Below are 19683 nucleotides of genomic sequence, written 5' to 3' on the forward strand. Positions count from 1 at the left end.
AAGCGTGCAGGTTGACGGGTCAAAATGACCGCCATGGATGCAGTTTTTTTTGTGGCTTTCGCCTTTTTTAATATACTATATATATTTATTTTTAATATTTTTTTATCCCACAATTTTGTAACCCATTTTTCACCCCTGTGTCAATTATCTAATGTGATCCTGGGCTCTATACACACCCTCCGCCAACCTAGTCCCCATATATGGGGGACATGGGGAGAGCAACGGACTTGAACTCATGCTTCCTTCATGCCTGAGTGTCCAAGTTGCTCCTTTACACCTGACAGGGGGGAGTTTCCCTGGTTGGACGTAGCGCGTGGAAGGAACACGTTATTCCAACCAGTTCCTTTCCCCTCCATCAGGTGCCCCGGCTGGCCAGGGGGAGGCAGTTTAGAGACCAGGATTACTGCATGTTTTTGTTTTCATATTTTTTATGGAGGGACAGACAGTAGGCTGACAGGAAATGGGGGGAGAGAGAGAGGGGGGGGGTGACATGCAGTAAAGGCCGTCGGGATCGGGCATCGAACCCGCGGCACACTGCCAGACTGGATTACCAGCCAAGGTGTCTGAACTGCTGAGCCACGGCCCAGGCCCATGGATGCAGTTCTGCAAAGTAAAACATTATTCACAGACTCAAAATGGCCCGTGAAGCTAAACGAGAATGGGAGTAATTCAATTGAGATGTGAAGTCGTGAGGTTAGACCGATGAATATATAACAAATTTCTGCCTTTTATTTATCTATGTTTTCCTGGCAGTATGGGAGGTTTTATGCCAGCTCAGTGGCTATGAGGTTAGAGTCTCCGCCTTGAGGCCGGAGGTCGTGGTTCAATCCCCGGTCGAGTCATACCCAAAAATAGACTATAATAAAAATGGTACCCAGTGCCTCCCTGCTCGGCACTCAGCACTCAGCACCAAGGGTTGGATTGGGGGGGGGGGGGGTTATTTTGGAGTAATGTTGTGGAGTAAAGTGTTTCCTGTTTTTCCCTGTTACCTGTCTTGGCTCTCCACGCTGTGCTTATTGTTAATCTGATCCACCTGTGTGCTGTCACCTTGCATCTGCTAGTGTGTGTGTGTGTGTGTGTGTGTGTGTGTGTGTGTGTGTGTGTGTGTGTGTGTGTGTGTGTGTGTGTGTGTGTGTGTGTGCGTGTGCGTGTGTGCGCGACTGTGCGTGCGTGTGTGTGTCAGTGCGCGCGCGCGTGCGTGCGTGCGTGCTAGTTCTGGTCCATAGCTCTAAGAGCTATGCTACTCTCGACTTCCTGCGCTCGCATGAAATGCAGACCAGCCTGTAGCGAAAATAAAAATAACGTTTTCGCTACTCACCAATACAAAGACGGCTTGTGTGATTACAATTACAAAGCCTACTTTCCGCGGTGGACGCACTCTGAGCCGCCCACCACACGTACTGTATAAAATGCACTTTTTGGCCAGAAAGGGATTTTTTCACCGGAAGGAAAAGTCTTGTCTATGGGGTTTTCTCTTGGCAATATCGGTAGAGGGCGCAGTAGAGTAACTAAAAGTAAATTTCTTCCGGTGGGAAAATAAATGCTTTTCTGGACAAAAAGTGCATTTTATACATGTGGTAGGGGGATTTCCACGTCCACCGCGGAAAGTAGGCTTTCTAATCACACAAGCCGCCTTTGTATTGGTGAGTAGCAAAAACATTATTTTTATTTTCGCTACAGTCAAGAGTGCAGGAAGTCGAGAGGTGCATAAATCTATGGAGCTACGTGTGTGCGTGCATGCGTGCAATGTGCATGCGTGCATGTGTGGACCCTTCTACTATGTGGGTACACAGTATGTCAGTTTTGCAGTGGTGTAAAGTAACTTAAGTACATTTACTCAAGTACTGTATACTGTAACAAGTACCATTTTGAGGAACCTTCACTTTACTGGAGTGTTTCCAATTTTTAATACTTTTACTTCTACTCCACTTCTACAACATTGTACTTTTACTCCACTACAATTATTTGAAAACTTTAGTTACTATCGTTACTTTGTAGATGTTGAATACCATTACAAAAGATAAATAAAGAGGCCACTTCAGCCCTATAGACTATATAGTTTGGCCATTTGAAAATAGCCGATGATCTACAATCTGTTTTATCGACTATTTAAAACTTGGTACTTTAAGTATAGTCTGATGCCAATACTTCTGTAAAGTCTTAATTCCGGACTTTTATTTCCAGAATTGCAATATTGATACTTTTACTTAGAAATTAGTACCTTTTCCACCACTGCTGTTTTGCCACGGTTCAATTTGTTACAAAGAAAAGGAGACAAAGAGCGTCTCTACAAGCTGACGTTCTCTATCGTTGACTATACGTTTCTATTTTTGAACGGGTCGTGTGGGGGTAGCAGTTCCAGCAGACAATCCCAGACTATATGGTTTGCTTTCTCCTGGCCACAGAAGACAATCCCAGACTATATGCTTTGCTTTCTCCTGCAGGCCACAGAAGACAATCCCAGACTATATGCTTTGCTTTCTCCTGGCCACAGAAGACAATCCCAGACTATATGCTTTGCTTTCTCCTGGCCACAGAAGACAATCCCAGACTATATGCTTTGCTTTCTCCTGGCCACAGAAGACAATCCCAGACTATATGCTTTGCTTTCTCCTGGCCACAGAAGACAATCCCAGACTATATGCTTTGCTTTCTCCTGGCCACAGAAGACAATCCCAGACTATATGCTTTGCTTTCTCCTGGCCACAGAAGACAATCCCAGACTATATGCTTTGCTTTCTCCTGGCCACAGAAGACAATCCCAGACTATATGCTTTGCTTTCTCCTGGGCACAGAAGACAATCCCAGACTATATGCTTTGCTTTCTCCTGGCCACAGAAGACAATCCCAGACTATATGCTTTGCTTTCTCCTGGCCACAGAAGCCAGTGGTGACTGACTGGGGGATACAGAGGCGTTCCCAGGCCAGCACTCGTCACTCGTCAGGCTCTATATTTGTCCATTCTAAACTTATTTGCCTTGTTTTACTATTTTGAAAAACTTTTTTGAATAGTTCAAAATAGCCATTCTAAAACTGTTAGTCCCAATACTTGATTCTGATTGGCTGGTTACCGTCACGTGACCGGTGTAAATTTCACCGATAACCCACACCTTCAATCACTTTATTTAAGCAATAAGCCACGAGAGGTCTCAGGTTACCGGGTATTTTACAATGGCTGGGGGGTAGAAGACCCGGTAACCTGAGACCTCTCGTGGCTTATTGCTTAAATCTACAAGCTCACGTGTCGATGTAGATCGGCTAGTTGAACTATTCAAAACACTTTTTTCTAAATAGTAAAAAAGGAAAAGTAGTTTAGGGATAAGGGGTTTAGCATGGATGAAAATAGAGCCCATTTGGGGCCCTATCTTGCCTCACCCCTTATCCCTAAACTTAGTAGCCATATTTTACTATTTTGAAAAACATTTTGAAATAGTTCAACTTGCTGAACTACATCGATATGTTGTGCAGCTTGTAGATTGGCAATTTGAACTATTTGAAAATGTTTTTCAAAGTAGTAGTAAAGCATGGCAGAACAGTTTAGGGATAGGGCCCATAATCCACCTGCCTCGTGGGCCTCCTCCCAGCTGGGCCTGGGCCTGCCTCGAAAACCTCCAGGAGTCGTTCGTCATTTAATAAAAAATGTTAAATTACGCATAAATATCTTTGGCTCAAAAAGTCACCATATGTGGATATTGTATATTTTTTGTGTAAATAAATGCCCTACTTGATCACGCTACAGTGTCTGTAGAAAATCCCCTCCTGCTCAGTCCCAGGTGGGAGGAGTTGTTGTTTTTTACCATTATAAATGTATATATCATCATTGTTCCATGCACTGCCATTGACCTGTAATATTGCCAGAAATAAATAAGAACTTTTAAACCTATATCCATCTGAGCTTGGCCCTAAATACTCTTACCGGTATTCCAATGTCTGATCCACTAAACCAGCAAACTGCCTACATTTGCAATAGCGTCACACAAAAGTATCAAAAGTAACAGATCCACAAGCTGAAAACGTGTTGCTTCGCGCTGTATTTTGAGCTTGTATATCTGCTACTTTTGCTAAAACATAAATAATAATAAGTGAATCCTGAAAAGTTACTCTTTAGAACAGCTGCTGGATCTATATTCTTTTCCTTTTAGTTTTTTTTGTAGTATTTGACTCTGTCCAGCAGCACCTGGATTTGTACTGTTTGTTTGATGTGCGTGCTTTATTCACTGTTTCCCCAAACATAAATATCAAACTTCTCCCAAAAAAGTGACATTTCTTCAGCCTGGCCAGAAGCAGGGAGATACAAATGAACGACCAGAAGGGGATAACAAAAAGAGAGGGCTTTCCGGTTGTTGTTGTCGGTCTGCCTCTACTTGTTTCTGCCCTTAGATACACTCTCGCCATGACAGTTTGTGTTGTATAAGTTGTACCGCTCCACCTGACCTAATGGAGCTACTGATTAGGGCTACGGACGTTTGAATCTGTGAATATGTTTCCGACTTTATTGTAGTGTAGCCAATCTCCATGGTGGAAAAATGAGGTCTGCACAAAACACATGACCCCTGTATGCCTAACCATGATGTCCGATGCCGAGCCAAAAGACGGTTAAATGCTAGAATTGACGAGCTGTATTGTGACCACAGGGAATGAATGATAACTCCACTATAGCGTGAAGTGTCTGTCTGTCTGTCTGTCTGTCTGTCTGTCTGTCTGTCTGTCTGTCTGTCTGTCTGTCTGTCTGTTTGTCTGTACAGTATGCCTGCTACCTCTGTACAATACCTGAATTCTCTCCTCCTCTCATCGACCAGACCCCCCACCCCCCGTCTCTCTCTCTCTCTCTCTCTCTGAGTGTGTATAAAGGGCAGGTTTGTATGTCATAACAGGGCGCTAGTATGCTCCGTAGTTTTCATAACCCACACCCTTCCCTCCACTCTCCTCTCTTCCCAGTCCTCCCTTTCCCTCTCCTCTCCTCCCTTTCCCTCTCCTCCCCTCTCCTCTCCTCCGTTTCCCTCTCCTCTCCTCCACTGTCCTCCCCCCTCTCCTCTCCTCCACTCTCCTCCCCCCTCTCCTCTCCTCCGTTTCCCTCTCCTCCACTATCCTCTCCTCCGTTTCCCTCTCCTCCCCTCTCCTCCCCTCTCCTCTCCTCCACTCTCCTCCCCCCTCTCCTCTCCTCCACTCTCCTCCCCCTCTCCTCTCCTCCACTCTCCTCTCCTCTCCTCCCCTCTCCTCTCCTCCACTCTCCTCTCCTCCACTCTCCTCTCCTCTCCTCCCCTCTCCTCTCCTCCACTCTCCTCTCCTCCACTCTCCTCTCCTCTCCTCCCCTCTCCTCTCCTCCACTCTCCTCTCCTCCACTCTCCTCTCCTCCACTCTCCTCTCCTCCACTCTCCTCCCCCCTCTCCTCTCCTCCACTCTCCTCTCCTCTCCTCCACTCTCCTCCCCCCTCTCCTCTCCTCCACTCTCCTCTCCTCCCCTCTCCTCTCCTCCACTCTCCTCCCCCCTCTCCTCTCCTCCACTCTCCTCTCCTCCACTCTCCTCTCCTCCACTCTCCTCCCCCCTCTCCTCTCCTCCACTCTCCTCTCCTCCACTCTCCTCCCCCCTCTCCTCTCCTCCACTCTCCTCTCCTCCCCTCTCCTCTCCTCCACTCTCCTCCCCCCTCTCCTCTCCTCCACTCTCCTCTCCTCCACTCTCCTCTCCTCCACTCTCCTCTCCTCCACTCTCCTCCCCCCTCTCCTCTCCTCTCCTCTCCTCCACTCTCCTCCCCCCTCTCCTCTCCTCCACTCTCCTCTCCTCCACTCTCCTCTCCTCCACTCTCCTCCCCCCTCTCCTCTCCTCCACTCTCCTCTCCTCCACTCTCCTCCCCCCTCTCCTCTCCTCCACTCTCCTCTCCTCCACTCTCCTCCCCCCTCTCCTCTCCTCCACTCTCCTCTCCTCTCCTCCACTATCCTCTCCTCCACTCTCCTCTCCTCCACTCTCCTCCCCCCTCTCCTCTCCTCCACTCTCCTCTCCTCTCCTCCACTATCCTCTCCTCCACTCTCCTCTCCTCCACTCTCCTCCCCCCTCTCCTCTCCTCCACTCTCCTCCCCCCTCTCCTCTCCTCTCCTCCACTCTCCTCCCCCCTCTCCTCTCCTCCACTCTCCTCCCCCTCTCCTCTCCTCCACTCTCCTCCACTCTCCTCCCCCTCTCCTCTCCTCCACTCTCCTCCCCCTCTCCTCTCCTCCACTCTCCTCCCCCTCTCCTCTCCTCCACTCTCCTCCCCCCTCTCCTCCACTCTCCTCCCCCTCTCCTCTCCTCCACTCTCCTCTCCTCTCCTCCACTATCCTCTCCTCCTCTCCCCTCTCCTCCACTCTCATCCCCTCTCCTCTCCTCCACTCTCCTCCCCCCTCTCCTCTCCTCCACTCTCCTCCCCCTCTCCTCTCCTCCACTCTCCTCTCCTCTCCTCCACTATCCTCTCCTCCTCTCCCCTCTCCTCCACTCTCATCCCCTCTCCTCTCCTCCACTATCCTCTCCCCTCTCCTCTCCTCCTCTCCACTCTCCTCCCCTCTCCTCTCCTCTCCTCAACTCTCCTCTCCTCCACTATCCTCTCCCCTCTCCTCTCCTCCCCTCTCCTCTCCTCCACTCTCCTCTCCTCCACTATCCTCTCCCCTCTCCTCTCCTCCATTATCCTCTCCCCTCTCCTCTCCACTCTCCTCCCCTCTCCTCTCCTCTCCTCCACTCTCCTCTCCTCCACTATCCTCTCCCCTCTCCTCTCCTCCATCTCCTCTCCTCTCCTCTCCTCTCCATGCATGTAATTAACAGGCTGAAAGGGAAGCCGTAGTTTTTTTAACTCTTTGGTCACTTTGTTCTCATTCACTATACAAATCAATTTCATTATGATTATTATATGATCTACGAAATGGTGAGCCAGGAGGCTGCGATCATGTGATCTATATATATATATAGGGGTCCTTGAGGCGGTTCCATGATTGTCCCCATGCAGCAAAATGTGTTAATATAGCATGAAAATCCGGGTAGACACTTTAACCCTACTTTGCTATTTGAGGTATTGAAAAGGTCTACATGCTCACAACTTAGAAAGATTGAGGAAACCTTGGTTGGTCCGTGGCTCCAAATCGTTTCAGGTTGGGGTACACGGCCAAATACATATAAATCTGGGGCTCCCTGACATGGACATGTTTGAGAACCACTGACCTACATGCTGCAGTCTGATGGAGAAGGACCTGAGCACAGACATACACATCTGTGTCATCCAAAAATGTCACATTTACAACGGCTATAGTTTAAAAGGTAACCACTATATAGAGCATTGCAGTGCCGCCCCCGACGAGCGCCCCGGGAGAGAATTTCCAATTCTTTTTTTCCCAGAGACTTTTCAGAAAGTATTTATTTAAAGACCTTTAAAGCATCGGACAAAGCCAACTCGGATCATGACAAATCATGACAATAAACAAAAAAAGGCAGGGTACGACACCTTTTTTGTAGTTTTTCTTCTTTCTAATTCTTTACATGTAAACCTATACCTAGCTCTATACCTGAAACCTATTGACCAAAGTCCCCCAAGCCTCTATACTAGGCCCCCTCCTGTTTTCACTCTACACAAAACATCTTTGCCGAAAATTCCATATCCGCATATACGAGCTCATAATGCCTCACATTGAGACAAATTGTGTGAGGCTGTGAGCTATATTTGATGGCCAAAATGTTCACCCCAGTTCATGTGGCAGAAATGTACACGTGTTTCATATCAAAATGTCTACATGCGAACAATGTCACACTCAACATCGACGACTTGCATTGTCAAGGGCTTTGTGCGATAGATTAGAACTCATTCCCACCCTATTCAGCGGCCTGATGACAAGCCGTGTTTCGTTGCGACCAAGCCAACGGTGCCTGTGATTAGCTGCTCACAGACAGACACACACACACACACACACACACACGCACACACGGATGGACAGACGGACAGGGTGAAAATAATTGTAATAACATGTGGTAATAATAATGGGACGATAATTGCAGATTGCATGTAATAATAATGATAGTAGCTGACTGTAAGAACAATTGTAATAATGTTATCCTCTGTGTTTTGTTCCCTCAGGGTTGTGTGAGTGTTTTAACATCGACGTGAAACATCCTCGTATTTTCTCTGGCCCTGAAGACGCTCTGTTTGGATTATCTGTCCTGCAACACGATGACGACGGGGAGAAGTCGTGAGTTTCACTTTCAGTTACGTTAGAGTAGAGGTTGTGTGTGTGTGTGTGTGTGTGTGTGTGTGTGTGTGTGTGTGTGTGTGTGTGTGTGTGTGTGTGTGTGTGTGTGTGTGTGTGTGCGCACGCGTGCATGCGTGCGTGCTTGTAGTTGTACATATGAGTGTACATAGCCTATGATTGTGTATCTGTGCATGTGTGTGCGTACACTAGCTGTCAATGTTATAATATAAGTTACACGACTGACCCACTCAGGTGATGTCAATAATACTAATCACTGCAGTCTTACCGTACATTACATGAACACTCCGGACGGACGGTCGTTCTCCCTCATTTCCTCGTATTTCTAGTTTATTGAAATAATGTCATGCACATTTTCCCAGTGCATAGCCTACTGCAGGCCTTGTTGACTAGATTTAGAAGACATTTGGAAGCTCTTGCTACTGAAAATTGATCGATTATTTATATGGAGAAATCCCAGTCATTAACATCCATCATGGGGGAGAAGGAAAGCGTTGTTAACGTGCCTATTGGACAAGGACGGGTTGGGAGAGAGACTTAGCGAAGGGCTAATAGACGCAGCCCCAGGACGGGTTGGGAGAGAGACTTAGCGAAGGGCTAATAGACGCAGCCCCAGGACGGGTTGGGAGAGAGACTTAGCGAAGGGCTAATAGACGCAGCCCCAGGACGGGTTGGGAGAGAGACTTAGCGAAGGGCTAATAGACGCAGCCCCAGGACGGGTTGGGAGAGAGACTTAGCGAAGGGCTAATAGACGCAGCCCCAGGACGGGTTGGGAGAGAGACTTAGCGAAGGGCTAATAGACGCAGCCCCAGGACGGGTTGGGAGAGAGACTTAGCGAAGGGCTAATAGACGCAGCCCCAGGACGGGTTGGGAGAGAGACTTAGCGAAGGGCTAATAGACGCAGCCCCAGGACGGGTTGGGAGAGAGACTTAGCGAAGGGCTAATAGACGCAGCCCCAGGACGGGTTGGGAGAGAGACTTAGCGAAGGGCTAATAGACGCAGCCCCAGGACGGGTTGGGAGAGAGACTTAGCGAAGGGCTAATAGACGCAGCCCCAGGACGGGTTGGGAGAGAGACTTAGCGAAGGGCTAATAGACGCAGCCCCAGGACGGGTTGGGAGAGAGACTTAGCGAAGGGCTAATAGACGCAGCCCCAGGACGGGTTGGGAGAGAGACTTAGCGAAGGGCTAATAGACGCAGCCCCAGGACGGGTTGGGAGAGAGACTTAGCGAAGGGCTAATAGACGCAGCCCCAGGACGGGTTGGGAGAGAGACTTAGCGAAGGGCTAATAGACGCAGCCCCAGGACGGGTTGGGAGAGAGACTTAGCGAAGGGCTAATAGACGCAGCCCCAGGACGGGTTGGGAGAGAGACTTAGCGAAGGGCTAATAGACGCAGCCCCAGGACGGGTTGGGAGAGAGACTTAGCGAAGGGCTAATAGACGCAGCCCCAGGACGGGTTGGGAGAGAGACTTAGCGAAGGGCTAATAGACGCAGCCCCAGGACGGGTTGGGAGAGAGACTTAGCGAAGGGCTAATAGACGCAGCCCCAGGACGGGTTGGGAGAGAGACTTAGCGAAGGGCTAATAGACGCAGCCCCAGGACGGGTTGGGAGAGAGACTTAGCGAAGGGCTAATAGACGCAGCCCCAGGACGGGTTGGGAGAGAGACTTAGCGAAGGGCTAATAGACGCAGCCCCAGGACGGGTTGGGAGAGAGACTTAGCGAAGGGCTAATAGACGCAGCCCCAGGACGGGTTGGGAGAGAGACTTAGCGAAGGGCTAATAGACGCAGCCCCAGGACGGGTTGGGAGAGAGACTTAGCGAAGGGCTAATAGACGCAGCCCCAGGACGGGTTGGGAGAGAGACTTAGCGAAGGGCTAATAGACGCAGCCCCAGGACGGGTTGGGAGAGAGACTTAGCGAAGGGCTAATAGACGCAGCCCCAGGACGGGTTGGGAGAGAGACTTAGCGAAGGGCTAATAGACGCAGCCCCAGGACGGGTTGGGAGAGAGACTTAGCGAAGGGCTAATAGACGCAGCCCCAGGACGGGTTGGGAGAGAGACTTAGCGAAGGGCTAATAGACGCAGCCCCAGGACGGGTTGGGAGAGAGACTTAGCGAAGGGCTAATAGACGCAGCCCCAGGACGGGTTGGGAGAGAGACTTAGCGAAGGGCTAATAGACGCAGCCCCAGGACGGGTTGGGAGAGAGACTTAGCGAAGGGCTAATAGACGCAGCCCCAGGACGGGTTGGGAGAGAGACTTAGCGAAGGGCTAATAGACGCAGCCCCAGGACGGGTTGGGAGAGAGACTTAGCGAAGGGCTAATAGACGCAGCCCCAGGACGGGTTGGGAGAGAGACTTAGCGAAGGGCTAATAGACGCAGCCCCAGGACGGGTTGGGAGAGAGACTTAGCGAAGGGCTAATAGACGCAGCCCCAGGACGGGTTGGGAGAGAGACTTAGCGAAGGGCTAATAGACGCAGCCCCAGGACGGGTTGGGAGAGAGACTTAGCGAAGGGCTAATAGACGCAGCCCCAGGACGGGTTGGGAGAGAGACTTAGCGAAGGGCTAATAGACGCAGCCCCAGGACGGGTTGGGAGAGAGACTTAGCGAAGGGCTAATAGACGCAGCCCCAGGACGGGTTGGGAGAGAGACTTAGCGAAGGGCTAATAGACGCAGCCCCAGGACGGGTTGGGAGAGAGACTTAGCGAAGGGCTAATAGACGCAGCCCCAGGACGGGTTGGGAGAGAGACTTAGCGAAGGGCTAATAGACGCAGCCCCAGGACGGGTTGGGAGAGAGACTTAGCGAAGGGCTAATAGACGCAGCCCCAGGACGGGTTGGGAGAGAGACTTAGCGAAGGGCTAATAGACGCAGCCCCAGGACGGGTTGGGAGAGAGACTTAGCGAAGGGCTAATAGACGCAGCCCCAGGACGGGTTGGGAGAGAGACTTAGCGAAGGGCTAATAGACGCAGCCCCAGGACGGGTTGGGAGAGAGACTTAGCGAAGGGCTAATAGACGCAGCCCCAGGACGGGTTGGGAGAGAGACTTAGCGAAGGGCTAATAGACGCAGCCCCAGCTGTAATACCATGTCAGTCTTTGCAGTCATATGCAGCATGCTGTTGGGTGCTCCATATGACTGTATTGTATTAGACAGGAACTTATATGCTTTCTATGGCATATATAGGGAGAAACTAAACACAGCTGCAGGACATGAGACTAATTCATTACAGCGACAGAGAGAGAGAGGAGTGTGTGTGTGTGTGTACGTGTGTGCGTGTGCGTGTTCACATCAATTTAACAAAGGTGCAGACGATCAGAAATCGGCAGAGAGAGACCGACGTTTGCGCTACTCTATGCCGAATTGAAGTGGACTCAGACCTTTTTTTTCTCCCTGGAAATAAAAACGTCTGGGTTTCCGAGGCTAGTATTGTATTGACTCCATGTTGTGTTGTGCAGCATGCTGGTGGGAGCTCCGTGGGACGGACCGCCCAACAACAGGAGAGGAGACGTGTACAAGTGCCTGGTGGGAGAGGAGAGGAACACCAACTGCAGCAAAGTGCATCTAGGTAACCTTAAGACCCACGTCCAGTTTAGCATGCATGGTTCCACTGTTTGTTTACAGTAAATTAAAACAAAATAAAAACTAAGACTAGATGACTATAAAGCTATAGGACTAAATATATTATTGACAAATACAAACTAGGCTGAAACTAAGTGTAAAATCCGCCATCAAGGCCTGCCAAAAGACATTTTTGTCAACAAAATCAATGTTAGATTTAGTCGACTAAAACTAATATTTAAACTAAGTGAAATTGTGTTCAAAACACTATGACTCAAACTACATAAAAACTTGCTGTCAAAATGAGAACTGGACTGATTCTCTCCCTCCCTCTCTCTCTCTCTCCCTCCCTCTCTCTCTCTCTCTCTCTCTCTTTCTCTCTCTCTCCAGAGAGAGCTCTCCAGAACGTGTCGAAGAACCTGAAGAACTCTCACCTCGGGATGACCTTGACCCCAGACTCCCCCGACGGCTTCCTGGTACCAATCAAACAATTATTTAATTAATCAGGGGGAGGTGTAGAAATCGGGTATAGGATATAGGAAAAAAGACTAAGCTATGATGACTAAAACTAAGACAATTTATTCAACAAATAAAAACTAAACTAGAGAGACTAGTGGAGAAGAGATCCAGTAGAACTAAGACAGGTAATTGTATGCTTGGTTGTGTGCTGCTGTCACTCCCGAAAATAGACGATCTACAAGCTGTAGATCGGCTATTTTCGACACACAGTTGAGTATACAATACTATACATCAGGCATTTCAACGGCCTGCCAATATACATTTTAGTCGACAGATGACTAAAATATGGCTAAATGACTAAATGGGATTGTATGCAAAAGACTTGATCTGGTAACGATAAGCGAAACTCGTTAACTCTTTGAGAGTTTCATGGATTTCTATATAGTTTTTAGACTTCTCTATGGCAGAATGGCGTTTTTGAATGATTTATTGAAAATTCTCTGCTGTGAATGTGTGACAACGAAAGACCTTCAGAGAAAGCTTGGCTTGTCTGCTTCCAGGAAAAAAATGAACCGAGTTGATAAAATGTTTAGTTGTGGTGTTGGAAGCCATTTAAAAGAGCCTGCATTTACACTGGGTAGTGTTTCTAGGACAACAAAAAAAGTTATGACCGGTTGAAGTTTTATTTTCTAAATAACTTTTTTTCTGCTGGGCGTACATAGCCATGCAATATCTCATTTTAAAGGGTGAGTTGTCTAGTTCAATTAAAATAAAATAAAAAGTTTCTCACATGTACCACTGTAGATATTTTGCCATCTATAAATAGCATGGTCAGTCATGATCAATCTGACCTATCCAGCTAAAAGTCCCCCTAGCTCTGAAATGGAACATCATATAAACTCAATTCTTTTTTGGGGTAAAATTAGACATTCTAACGCACATTTTGATATATACCATGTTTACATAGTCTTACCAGTACCGTGTCTATTCATGCATGTATCTCAAAAACCTGTTGTGAAGAAACAGTTTTGATAAAAAACTCATCCAAGGACATTGTTTTGATATGACTTTGTGCCCATGATATGTATCAAAATATAGACTTGAATGTATACTGTATTATAACAAAAAAATTGGGTTCTTACCATCTACCGTTACAGAGTAAATCACAGTTGAAACTCGCTTAGTCAAACCATAAACCTCAGACTAGTGAACAAAATAGCCATGACAGGTCTAACTCATTGTAAAAGCTTGTCTTTTATTTTTTATGACTAACATAATACAATTATAATAAATATTACAGAAAATAAATAGGCCTACATATACAAAACAGTTGTCCCCAAACTCCCCAGTGTCCCCAAACCACTGCATTCCAGTTGTTCTTGACGGTGTGTGTGTGTGTAGGCTAAATTAAAAAAAAAAAACAACTGAAATGAATGAATGCATCCGGTTCAGTGTCGGAGAACTCCATCGCAGTCTTGACTCTTCGTCTTCATCATCATCATCATCATCATCATCATCATCCTCCTCATCTGATGCCAGTTCTAAATATATAAAAAATAAACATTTAGCTGTAGTCAGCCCGGCCAATAGCCAGTTGGGGGGGGGGGGGGGACGTAGGCTATCTGACATCATCGTCATCATCATCATCACACGGAGACACACTAAACAATGTACAATCATGATTGTATACAATATACAATGAATGCAATTATCATGCAAGCTCAGACGTCAATGAAACGTCATACAGATCTTATATAATACGCTACTGTTAGCTTCACTCCCCGTCCCCCCTCCGATCCTTGTAGCAACGTCATCATAACCACGCGTTGCTTCAGTAAACGATGCATGTTTGTTCTCCGTCTTTGTAGACAGTAAATAAAAGGAGCGAACATTACTCTAAAGATCAGATCGCCTATAAGGCACGCTACAATATAAAATACTTGTACTGCCATGCGTGCATGCCTGCTACGATACATTTGTACTGCAACAACCAACCGATCGACACCAACCCCCCCTCCAGCCCTTAGCCAGCACCAATGCACCGACCAACACCATTAGCCAGCACCTTCGGTGCTGGCTAATGGCTGGGGGCCATCGTGGTGAGTCATTCTGGCGTCATGATCTGACTAGTAGTAGTAATTATCCAAGCATCTATTTGTAGCGATCATCTTATGATTTCTGATCACTATAGAAGGGCATTTTCTACAATAAGATTACCTCAAAACATTCCGGGTTGATCGTCTTCTTCAATGGTTTCCCGGTATAGCTCATCGGACGACGATGGGGAGACAATGAAAAAAGGAGGGAGGGAGCAGCGAGTCTCGCTGTAAGCACTGGACCAGGGCTACTCCGCCTGGAGAAGGCGACTGGGACGCGTATGGATCAATACTACTACCACAAAACTCGCTCAAATAAATAGTACTGCTTTCAACTTTTTCTGCTAGAAAATCGCTCGGGCGAGACGGCAAACAGGCAAAACAATGATAACTATGAAGACTCCCTCTGCCCCCACTGTTTACAGGGGGTGGGACCAGCTTCCAATGGCAACACGTACACGTGTGTCACGTGACACGGGTTTTCTGGGTAATGTAGTTGGAATATAAGCTCAGGAATTTAAACAGCGCTTCGGAGCATATTAATATGTTTAGATTCATCAAAAACTGTGAAGACGCCAATTGGCGTCATTGATCATTTACGGAATTCTGATGAAGACGCCAATTGGCGTCTTTCATCTTCTAAGGGTTAATGTTTAGTTAACCATTAACACAATCAGCGCCGGGATTCCTTCAAAATAGAAGCTCTGGGGTGCCGGAAAGACATGGCCGCTTTTACTCTGAAACGGAAAACGGTTTCAGAGTATTAAGAATTAAATATATGAGGGCTCTCGGGTGGCGTAGTGGCGAAGTATACCTGCCCACCACAGCAGAGGTTGTGGGTTAGAATCCAACATGGTGCATCCGGCTTTGTCAACACAATTGGCCAGCGTTCGGGGGAGGGGAGCTGGGCGAGGAGGGTGATAACTGCCAACCCAAACATAGATTTGGGTAAATTTAGTCTTTGGTGAGAAAATGATGAAGCCCTGAATGTTGCCAGCGATGTTGAAAATCATGAAAGCCTCACATGACAGAGAGAATGTGTAGTGAGGACAGGTTGTATCATGGACTTCAGTCAGACTCAGAGGTTGAGCAGTTGTTGTCGAGGGGGCACAATCTGAAGGGGCAAATGTAATGAACTGTGTGTGTGTGTGTGTGTGTGTGTGTGTGTGTGTGTGTGTGTGTGTGTGTGTGTGTGTGTGTGTGTGCGCGTGCGCGTGCGCGTGTGCGTGTGCGCGTGCGCGTGTGCGGTTGAGAAATCCCCAAATCCCCATCACAGGACATTTTTCCGGGATTCTCGCAAAAACAAATATGTACTGTATACGTGCACGTACGCATGCACGTGCACACACACAATGCTGCCAGAGTAGGCTACATTACGGCATCATTTTCGCATACTCAAAAACACATGTATACAAGTATACGGTGGATGAGCACTTGTGTATGTACACTACACACACACACACACACACACACACACACACACACACACACACACACACACACACACACACACACACACACACACACACACACACACACACAGAGAACCAGATTGCTCCAGTTCTTTGGTTACAGTGGAATTACTGGGTGGCTGAGCCAACAACCAGCAGCTCGTGTGCGTGCGTGCGTGCGTACTGCGTGCGTACTGCGTGCACGTGAGTGCGCGCGCATGTGTGTGTGGCGTGCATGAGCGCAACGGGTGCAGTCATACACAGTTCATTGCTAGCAGCCAGCTCACCCTGTTTCAGAGAGAGAGAGGGAGAGGGAGAGGGAGAGGGAGGGAGAGAGGGAGAGAGAGAGGGAGAGAGAGAGGGAGAGAGAGAGAGAGAGAGAGAGAGAGAGAGAGAGAGAGAGAGAGCCTGCGCGTGTGGTCAGGTCTATAACTGGATTGGAATGCGTCTCTTTGTAATGACAGACCTTCCTAAAGCCAGAGCACCTTCCTCCCTCTCTCTCTCTCTCTCTCTCTCTCTCTCCCCTGTCGTCCTCTGGTCTTTAAGGATGGATGGAAATGTCAAACTATGTTATCTCAACAAAGGCGTGTGTTTCACCTCCATAATCCCCACAGGATGACCCCATGCCATGGCCCTTCTTCTATATAGCGCCACCATTAGGCCAACGTTGATGCTACACACTAACCCTAACCCTCACCTCAGGCCACCAGCACAGATAAATACCCACTCCCTCCATATTCTGCTACCAATAACTATTTAATTGGTTTATTTATCTGATAAACTTCGGTCAGGTCAAACCACTTGGCTGTCTAGGAGCTGCTTAATGGGGCTTGTTGACTCTATTTAACAACTTAAAGCGTTTCCACTTGACCGCGGTCCCCCATTGTTCTATACTTAGTCCCCTCATTATTTCCCGCCTTTGCAAATGTCTTTGGCTATTTCAAACAAGTAATATGGCATGACCAGAACAGAGACGCTATGGGGTTCATGTGGTTAATACCCCGGAAGTCTCATATGGCACCGCTGCAGATTTTGTATTTATTTATATTTTTTTGTTTTGAGAAAAATAAAAAGCCAGAGGGCGTGAGCTATGGTCTAAAATGTGCATGGCGCAAGTGCATTTCGGACACCTTTGCTTAGTTGGGACTGAGGCTGATTATAAAAACGCCTTCTAAATCCTGACCTGAGTTTTCTGAAAAACTTCAAAATGACACAGGTGCATGCTTTCCCGTTAAGTTGTTTTTGGATATTTATGGGGGCGTTTTCTGCTTTTATTTATAGTTTCATAGTGGAGATGGACAGGAAACAGGGTGAGAGACACGCAGAAAAGACCATCAGGAGCGGGACTCGAACCCGCGGTGCGCTGCCTGTCAGGCCACTTATAGCGGTCCGAGCCAGATGCTTTCCCAGTTGTAATGGCTTCATTTGAAGACCTTTTTGTAACCGTTTTGGCTCGTCTCTGACTCGTGCATACAGTTGTACACCGTCAAATACACAGCGCCCTGTAGTCACATTTAAATGACGAATGCAGTAGCCATTATTATTATTATTATTATTATTATTATTTTTATTTAATTTTGTGGCTTTGGCCTTTATTTTATATTATTTATGGAGGGACAGACAGTAGGCTGACTATGGGGAGAGAGATGAGGGGAAGGGGGATGAGGGGAAGACATGCAGTAAAGGCCGTCGGGATCGGGATCGGGACACTGCCAGACTGGATTACCAGCCATGGTGCCTGTACCGCTGAGCCACGGCCCAGACCCAGTAGCCATTATTTTGAGTCATTTGTCATCTTTCTTTTCTTTTCGTTTCACATTCACATTATTATTTTTTATTTGATTTTATTTTTTTGATTCTCCGTCTCTCTCTCTGTGTGTGAAAGTGAAATAAAAAGCAGATTTTAACACTTGACTTCAATCACATTTAATTGGTCTGTTGGTCTGGCACACACGTCACAGACACCCGCACGCACGCACGCACGCACTCACACACACACGCACGCACGCACACACACACACACACAAACACACACACGCCTCTCCCTTTGTCTTTGTTTCTCTGTGTGTCTATTAGGGCTGCATGTCCACATCAAGCACTACAAATAAATAAATAATTGGTTTACCACTGTATACTGTTGTGTGAATTTTCCCATGCACTGGTGGTTTATAACTAACTTAATAAAGAATACGACAGCAGTACTTCTTGGTGTGGATGGCCCTTAAACACTTGAATCCCAGCATCCATAATATTCTGGAGGGGAACATTGTGTAGATCTTGTAGATCAGCTATTTTTTAGATAGACTTTGAGAGATTTGGTGTAGACGGAAACAAGTGGTATACAGTTGTAACTAAACAAGTGGTATACAGTTCTAAGACTAGACGGTTTAACCCTTAAAACATCAACAACAACAAAAATATTTTAGATTAACCATTGTTTTATGTTTAAAAATAGTGGACATACAAGCTCAACATTAAAACCTGTGGAAATCTTTGAACAATATAATTTTGAAAACGAACATTTAAAATTCAAATCTTTGCTTCTGGGGGTCCCTTTTGAGATAGTGGTCAGCAGCTAAATACATGTATAATTCTGAGGGTCCTTGACGTGAAAACATTTGAGCACCACTGATTAGGATTAGGATTTAGAAGACATTTGTAGCCATCAGGCCACAGGTCTGTGGTCAAATCTCTGTCTAGCATCAAAAGCTAAATGTGTGTGTGTGCGTGTGTGTGTGCGTGTGTGTGTGTGTGTGCGTGCGTGCGTGCGTTCATTCCAGGCGTGTGCGCCCCTGTGGTCTCAGGAGTGTGGTACCTCCATCTTCAGCACTGGGATCTGTGCCTCCGTCAGTGACGACCTCGTGCCTCGAGAGACCATAGCACCTACTGCACAAAGTAACACAGTAAACGCACACACACACACACGCACGCATGCACGCGCAAGCGCGCACACACACACAATAGGGCATTCACTTCTAGTCATTTTTACTAGTTGACTCGTTGCCTAGTTTACTAGTCGACTAGTGGGTTTTTTGTTTGGAAATAAATATTTGTACATTTAAAAACTGTGTACATTGGTGACTATAACTATAATCTACCTGATCTTGAGGCCTACAAAATCGGAACACGTGAAATGAGCTTTTACATCTGCTGCTTTTGAGGTGTTGTTAGTTGATGTGTTTTAAGTTTTTGTGTGTTTTTATGTTTTGTAAGTGAATAGCTGAATAGCTAATTGCTTGTTCATTGTGTGTGTGTGTGTGTCAGGGTGTACCACCTACATGGACATAGTGATCGTTCTGGACGGCTCCAACAGCATCTATCCCTGGTATGAAGTGCAGAACTTCCTCGTCAACATCCTCAGCAAGTTCCACATCAGTCCAGAACAGATGCAGGTACAGTAAGAGCGCGCAGTGTGCATGCGTGCGTGCGTGAGTGCGTGATTGTGCATGCAGCGTGTGTGTGTGCGTGCCAGCAGGCATGCATGTGTGCGTGCCAGCAGGTGTGTGCCTTTGAGAGCAGCCGTGTGTTATTATCTGTACCAACAGACTATAATGCAGCTAAGAAAATGAATGAGGAATCAGACGAACTGCCACAGGGCCGTTTTAAGGTCAAACTTAATGTTTACTAATTGCAAAGTTTTGGGGTTAAAATTAGAGAAGAAATGGCAAAAAAATTACATTCATAAAATTGCCGTCGTGTAAGCCCTAACCACACCAGAGGGTCGCCATGCAACTCCTTGCGACCATTATTCCCAATGGATTGTTGCAAGGAGTTGCCATTGGTGTGGTTTGGGCCTTCGTCTGTATAGCCTGTGTGGCATGCATGTTGTGACATGTATGCGCACATGTGTGTCACAGCTAATAATTGGATTTATTGTTGTTTGTGAATAGGTTGTACAAAACAGAGACTTTT

At 47.2% G+C, this 19683-nt stretch overlaps 1 protein-coding gene across 1 annotated transcript in view; it reads left to right on the forward strand.

The window, feature by feature from the left end:
• Positions 1 to 19683, forward strand: part of itga10 (integrin, alpha 10) — a 58240-nt gene that overhangs the window by 9764 nt on the left and 28793 nt on the right. Inside the window, exons 2-6 of the mRNA XM_079503814.1 lie at positions 8087 to 8198; positions 11663 to 11772; positions 12156 to 12241; positions 18552 to 18666; positions 19036 to 19163. Coding sequence (XP_079359940.1) covers positions 8087 to 8198; positions 11663 to 11772; positions 12156 to 12241; positions 18552 to 18666; positions 19036 to 19163 — 551 coding nt within the window. The remainder of the gene's footprint in view (positions 1 to 8086; positions 8199 to 11662; positions 11773 to 12155; positions 12242 to 18551; positions 18667 to 19035; positions 19164 to 19683) is intronic.

This window comes from Electrona antarctica (assembly GCF_951216825.1).
Source record: "Electrona antarctica genome assembly, chromosome: 6".
In the NCBI taxonomy this organism is placed as follows: domain Eukaryota; kingdom Metazoa; phylum Chordata; class Actinopteri; order Myctophiformes; family Myctophidae; genus Electrona; species Electrona antarctica.